General features: G+C 40.5%; 1 protein-coding gene across 1 annotated transcript; it reads left to right on the top strand.

Annotated features, from left to right (window-relative positions):
- Window positions 1-635, top strand: LOC100276384 (Wound-responsive family protein). Its single transcript, NM_001150189.2, has one exon. The coding sequence runs from the start codon at window positions 123-125 to the stop codon at window positions 432-434; it is 312 nt and encodes a 103-aa protein (NP_001143661.2). The 5' UTR covers window positions 1-122; the 3' UTR covers window positions 435-635.
- Window positions 636-7232: the final 6597 nt, after the last annotated feature.

Here is a 7232-nt window from a genome sequence, read left to right as displayed (position 1 = left end):
CGCAGTGCAAAGCGTCAACGCAAACAGACCAAGATCCAGAAGCAAGAAAGTGTTTATAGCCTAGCCGGTGCGCGCGCGAGAGGGATAGCCGATTATCATCAAGCTCTGAGCTAGCAGAGAAGATGAGCGCATCGTCGTCCATGACCAAGAAGGCGTCGTCGTTCGTGGTGGCGGCGAGCATGAGCGCGGTGGAGGCGCTCAAGGACCAGGCGGGGCTGTGCCGGTGGGACTACGCGCTCCGCTCCCTCTACAACCGCGCGGCCGCCGCCAATAAGGTCGTCGCCGGCCGCGCCGTCCCGTTGTCGTTGTCGTCGTCCCAAACCGCGGGTGGCAGTGGCAGCGCCGCGGCCGCCGGTAGGGCCGCCAGGCCCAGGCGATCGGAGGAGGAGAAGATGCACAAGGCGTACCACCTCGTCTGCTGGGGCCCTAACTAATTGTTAGGGGCATTCTCTTATTAATTACTCCTTTATACACGCTGTCCGATTCCTCCACTTCTTGTTCGTACACATACAGAGATGTATCTGCAAATTTTGTATGTGTAATCCGTCCTCTGGTGGTTTATGCCACGAGAATTGCTTATTATTGTTGGGTGATAAACAAATGGAAATGAGAAATTTTGTGATGTGATTAGTGATTGCCTCCTGGCTCTTGCATTCTCGCTAATCTCAGACCGACCGTCTTACGCGCGTTAGCACTGGTTAGTGGAGCAGCTGAACTGGACTCTAGGAGTGAGGAATCATATGAAAATTAATACTATCTTTATTGTCGAATATTTATCATCCGCTAATTTATTTTTGAACCAAACCATGACAAATAAAAAAGAATGAATGGAGTATTTCTTTTTTTTATGTGGTTTGTGCCTGAGGTGCCAAAGACATGATGATGGGTACAGCGCTGATGAATGATGAACAGAGCAGGGTTAAACAAACCGTTTTTAAACTAAAAACCGGTCTTCACAAAAAAGGTAAACCTTCCCGGTCTCATGGGCTGCATTGAGCGGTAGGCTCTCTGTCGGGCAATGGGCTTGGCCATTGTGAAGACCGAGTGACCGACTGATTTATTTATTTTTCCTTAAACTTTTAAAATTGATTTATTTATTTTTCCTTCGACTTTTAAAATTAGACATCTTACCCATCAGCACTCAAAAGTCAAAACCATGTAGATTCTCTCCGTGCCAACAATTAAAAGTCTTTTTTCAAGGTCATTTCATCATGTTTTAGTTTTCAAGGTGATTCCATCCTCTTTTAGTTGAAAAAACTGGTGAATATTTGCTAAGGTTTTTCAACCACGAAAAATATGTTTGAAAACTTTAGAGTTTATTTTGAATAAACTTAGATATAGATTAGGACAAAAAATACAAATAATATATTTATAGCTTATCATATTGTCTAAAAAAGATTTTGGTCTTAGAAAAGGTAAAGTATTTAGAAAAATCTAGAATTTTTTTAACATTATAATAGATGACAAAGAAACAAATTTGGGTTTTTTTCAACAAAAAGATGATATGCGGCCATTAGGAATGCATTCAACACCAAATAATTTTGTTTGCATTCTAGCTTATTGCATCCATTTTTTCCCAAACATTTTATATTTAGACATTAGTTAAAATGTTTTGAAAAAAATCCAAAACTTTTTGGATATTTTCGCGTTTTTCTCGAGCTAATAATTTTGGAATCTTCTAAAGATATTTTCACCAGTTCTAAATTTGTGTTCATTTTTTGTCGCGGTCCATTTCTAGGATTTTTCATAGAATTTGACAAGCTTAGAGGCATTTGTTATATTTTAAAATACTTAATCAGGTATTTAGTATTTTTTAAAATTTAAAATATGTTGAAAGACATTTTCACCTAAATTTAGGGAGTGATGGTGGAGCTTGAAGTAAAATGAACATGGGTCGAGAAGTATTAAATTGTTGCTTAATTTGCGCATTTATTAATTTCAAGCATGTAACACTATAAAAACCATCAACTAAAAATAATGAATTTAGTTATTTATGATAAAAATCATTTTTGATTGCGCATGATTGATTTTTGGAAATTTAATAGTAATTCTTTTTAAAGGAAAATCCTAATAAATAATATAATAATTATTAGTCTACAAATAAATAATTTATTTATAAATAGTTTTGATTTAATTTTAGAGTTATTAAAAATGTATTTTCGAATTTAGAAAAGAAATAAAAAAAGAAAAAAAAGAAAAGAAACCCTCCCTAACCCTAGGCCCACTAGAGGCCTAGCTAAACACCCTAGCGCGTGCGCCCTGCTAGGGATGGATTTGGATGTCTGGAGATCCGAATTATCCGTATTCGTATTCGGATAAAGTGATAATATGGATATCCGTATTCGTATTCGATTTTAATATGGATGTTAAATAGACATATCTGAATCCGTTTCTTCTCTATCCGGTTTAAGATTCGTATTCGACAATATTCAACAAAACCGTGAAATATTCGATACTATTCGTATCCGAAACAAAAAAAGTATTCAATAAAATCAATTTAAACTTACTTTTATTACTAATTACTAATTACAAGTGATTTTAAACATTAAATAATATACTAAAAACTAAAGTACACCATTGAAAATGTTAAAAATATTTATATCATAAACAAATGACTGTGTTAATCTTACATTACTAGTGATATACAATGATAAATTTTAATAATATTAAAAATTCTAATTTTGAATACATTAGATTATTGGAGTTGTAGAGACCAAAATACAAATATACTTAATATACAAAAAGATTATAATTAGAGTCCAAAATATAAATATACCAAGTATAAATAATTTATTTAAAAATATGATATTTAACTATGTTTCAACTAAATAATGTATATGTAGTATTGTTCATAATTTGCTTGTAATGTGATTTTTATCAACTGTAAATCCATCGATAAAACAAATTAATACTTGTTATGATGCTATGTTCTAAATCAAGTAAGTATCTGAATGTAAATCCGAATTCGAACTATACCTTTTGTATTCGTATCCGATAGTATTCGTATTCGTATCCGTATTCGGATTAAAATATGGTAAATAGTGACATTCGAATCTGTTTCCCTGCTGCCTCCCTGTCCAAGCCGCCGCCACCCCCTGCTGCAACTCCCCTCCCCTATTCTCTCTCCCCTCCCTGTCTCTCTCCCAGGCGCGCCCCTGCACGCTGCGCCACCCGGCCAGGAACCGAGGCCGCCGAACGCCCAGGACGCGACCCCGCCCAGGCGCCCGCCGGACCAAGACCGACGGCCGCGCCCAAGCCAGGAAGCCGGTCGCGCCGCCCTGCACCGACCGAGCCCCGCGCGCGGTCGAGGAGCACGACCAAGCCGCGAACCCACGCCAGCAAGCCAACGGCCGCGACCCGACGCGTCCGAGCCGACCGAGCCACGTGCCTGCCCCATTGTCCGTTCGTCTCCGAGATAATTCGTCTCCGAGTTAATGAAGCATCAAAGCATCCGTTTCTTCTCCCCCCATTACATTAATTGATGGTCATGAAGATTCTGGCCACCTCTCTCCCTCCCCCGGCCGACCTTCCCTCTCCCTCTCTCTCCTCTATAAAAACCGAGCTCCTCCTCTCTCCCTCCTCCCGACCGAGCTCACCCCCCTCTCTCTCTCCTCGCCGTTAGAGCCACCGCTGTTAGAGCCACCGCCGTCGTCGCCGTCGCCGGAGCAACGCACCCGCCGTACCAAGCCTTCACCTAGACGCACGCCCAAACCATCCGCCGTTCGTCGCAAGGTTGAAGACGACCCAAAATATTTTATATATTTTTGAAATTACTTTTGATTCAATTTATGAATTGTATATTTATTATGTTGTAATATGAGCATGTTGCGATTCCAAATTCACGTGTATGCACGCTATGGAATTTTTGGTAGATATATGCGATTAGTAGTGCACCATAATTATTCATGTTAGTCGATGCGATGACTTTTAGAATGTTGGATTAGAGAGAAATATGACAAAAATTTAGTAGTCACACATTGGCGATAAAAACACTAGATAGGAAATTTTATAGTTAATTTTGGTCACATTGAACTTTGGAAATTATTTGGAGAATTATAATCAAAGGTTCATTTTAATGGATTTAGTAAATGGTATATTATTCATGATCATATAAACATTATAGGATTTTAGATGATTTATATCCAGTTATTTTTAATCATACTTGCTTGTAGAAATAAAGGAGAAAATACCACTAGTCGTATGGAAAATAGATTTTTACTAGCCAAAATAAAAATGCTCATAAGTATAGCACTTAACTTTTTAGAATTGGTAAAATACTTGTTTATGTTATAAAAAGCCCAATTAGTGATTTATATTGATTTTTAGAATATTAATGTTAGTAAATTCATTTTTAGCCATACTTAATAATTCAAGTTAGAAATAAAAAGAATAAAGTCTATTAGTCTATTTATTAGTGTTAAAGAAAATTATTAGCTTTTATTTTCATAAATGATGTTAATACGTATTAATACTAGTTAAAACTATTATTATAGCACCTACTCATAATTTCACCATTTATGACTCGCAATAATAGTCATAATTGAATTAATAAGCATTTACGCGTTAAGATGTATTTATGTGTGTGATAAGTGCGATGTGTTAATGTGAATGTAATGGTGAATAATTACACTGTACTGGTGTATGTTTATTTATTTGGCGTACGTATTCTTTTGTATGTGCGATATGCGAATCGATGCTAGAAGTGGACTGTGAGTTAGACGAGCATAAAACGTTCGAGGACGACCCACAGGACACGTTCGAGCAAGGCAAGTGAATTCTCCCTCTGCATATTTTATTTGTACCCAATTAATGCATATAATAATGTTTAATTTTTGGATTTACTACATAATTTGATGGGATTTACCTAATTAAGGATTTCCTAGATTTACCAACTGTATTTCTTGATTACCCTGGGAAAATATTATGCTTTGCAAATTGATGGTACCGCTCAAATTAATAATTGTCACTCCTGTTTATGATATTAATGTTCCGTAAATGAAATTGGTATTATGACGTTAACCCGATCGTTAAACAAGATTACTGCATATTAATTGGAACATGGAGTGACCACCTGGGAAAACAGTGCTACCATGAGGGTGGTATGGGACGCCCTTGGCTAAATAACTAGGGAAGTCTTATGTTGGGTGCTGGTCGTGGTCGACCGGAATGGGGCATCTGTCAAGCGCTTATAGTTCTGACTCAGGCAGATTGGATACGAGCATAGTTCCCAAAGCTTTACCCTGTACTCGGGACTATAAAATGGTTACGTTAGGTGTGCTCTATGCAGTTTGACCATTTTCAGCATTTGCATAGTGAGGACTCGGAAAAGCCTCGTAGTGAGACCCTAGCCATTCACCTCGGAAGTGAATATGGGTCTGATCAACCTAGGGAAGAAGAGAATCACGGCTCATGGGTAAAGATGTGCCACCTCTGTAGAGTGTAAAACTGATATGTCAGCCGTGCTCACGGTTAAGAGCAACCTGGACTCCTCACATGATAATTGAACTTGAAGATGGAAATAAATCGAGATCCGATGATCTGCCAATGGTTTGTTTAAGTTGTTTCACTTAAGTATTTTTGATATACTCTTATACTTTTGTATAAATGGGATACTTGGGATTCACACTTATTAGTAAGACAGGTGTTGTTAATAAAATGTTGGCCAACTAAAATGCTTACTGCTCAACCTTAGCCTCACCTTGTTAAACCTGCATTAATGTTTCCCCCACTTGCTGAGCCCCGACCATAAGTGAGCTCACCCTTGCTAATATTTTGATCAGAGGGTGATGCTGGAGACTTTGATGAAGATTTTGACAATGAGTTCTAAGTCTAACGATGCACCGGTCATCTTCCTGTGGGAGATTACCTATGTTATTTAAATTCCACCTTACTTTGATGTGATACTTGTGAAAGATACAATGATTCAGATGATGTAATAAAGTACTATACTCTCTTTTTGCGCCTTTATTGCATTGTATTTTGATATATTACACTTGTGACATCAACATATGTGTGGAAATGGATCTTGACACACATATGGTATGCGCTCGGTTCTACCCCCTGGAACCGGGTGTGACAGAAGTGGTATCAAAGCTATGCTGACCCTAGGTCGTTAGACTAGTTAGAAATGGAAAGTCTAGTTGTTCAAAACTTGCTAATTTCATTCTTATGAAATTATTTTATCAGCCTTACCTCTTTAAAATTCAACTGAGTTGACACTTTCTCTCGTAGATGGTTCGTACTCTCCAAACCACCTAAGTTAACACCAACTACGCCCCTCCGCCACGGCAAATCACTGTCTACCTAGTGGTAGTAGATGAAGTTCCGGTGGATCTCCCTCACATTCGAGTGGAGCATGGAGTCATCCTGGAAGATAGCTCGGAGGAACTTCTACCGACGCCCACCCCGTTGGCAGAGTCACTGGCCTTCGCAGCTAGGTCATCAACCTCAGAACTGCCTGCACCAGTCGTTCAAGCTCCTGCACCCGGAGGCGACGACCCAGACGACTCTGGGGACGACGATGATGAGGATGACGACGACAACGAGGACGAAGTGGAACAAGTCAACGAGAAATCCAACTACGCCCAGCAGGACTACTTCATGGGGTTTGGTCCTGTCACCGAACATTACACATCAATGTTCGAGACGGGGCACTTCCCCAACCTGCTGCAAGAAGTGTTGCACGCGTTAGGAACCTACGTCCGCCCCTTGTACGAGACAAGGCGAGTGAGCGAGCCTCCTCGAGCTTGCTACTACATCACTCGCATCCACGTCAGGGTGATGGATGCAGGGGATAGAGGATTCAGGACTCTGTCTGCTCATGAGTCCCTGACATCGCTATCCACCTACGCTGCTTCGGTCAGCGATGCTGCCAGACGAACCCTATGGTCTCTTAGCCACACCTACCGGCAGCAGCTGCATGACACGAAGTTCAGGCATCTGCCTCTGTGTCTAATTGGACGAAGCCAGACCTGCATCATTCCAGGTGAAGCTGGTGAGGATCGCCTCAACACCCTAGCTGGTGTAGTGGCCGGACTCAACACCGACATGGACAGTGCCACTCTGGATCTATCTAGGATGCACTTGGAGCAGGAGGATGCCCATGCCAGGATTGCAGCCCTGGAAGCCCTACTTCAAGGATGGGATCCGCCTGAAGCCCAGGTCCCCGCCATGGCGTTGTCTCCTCCCCGCAAGAGGCTTCACTATGGGGAGCCCGGATCCATCACTAGGCT

The sequence above is a fragment of the Zea mays genome, chromosome 5 (genome assembly GCF_902167145.1).
Source record: "Zea mays cultivar B73 chromosome 5, Zm-B73-REFERENCE-NAM-5.0, whole genome shotgun sequence".
Lineage (NCBI taxonomy): Eukaryota > Viridiplantae > Streptophyta > Magnoliopsida > Poales > Poaceae > Zea > Zea mays.
Note: the sequence above shows the minus strand (reverse complement) of the source record. Positions and strands in the feature narration are given on the sequence as shown.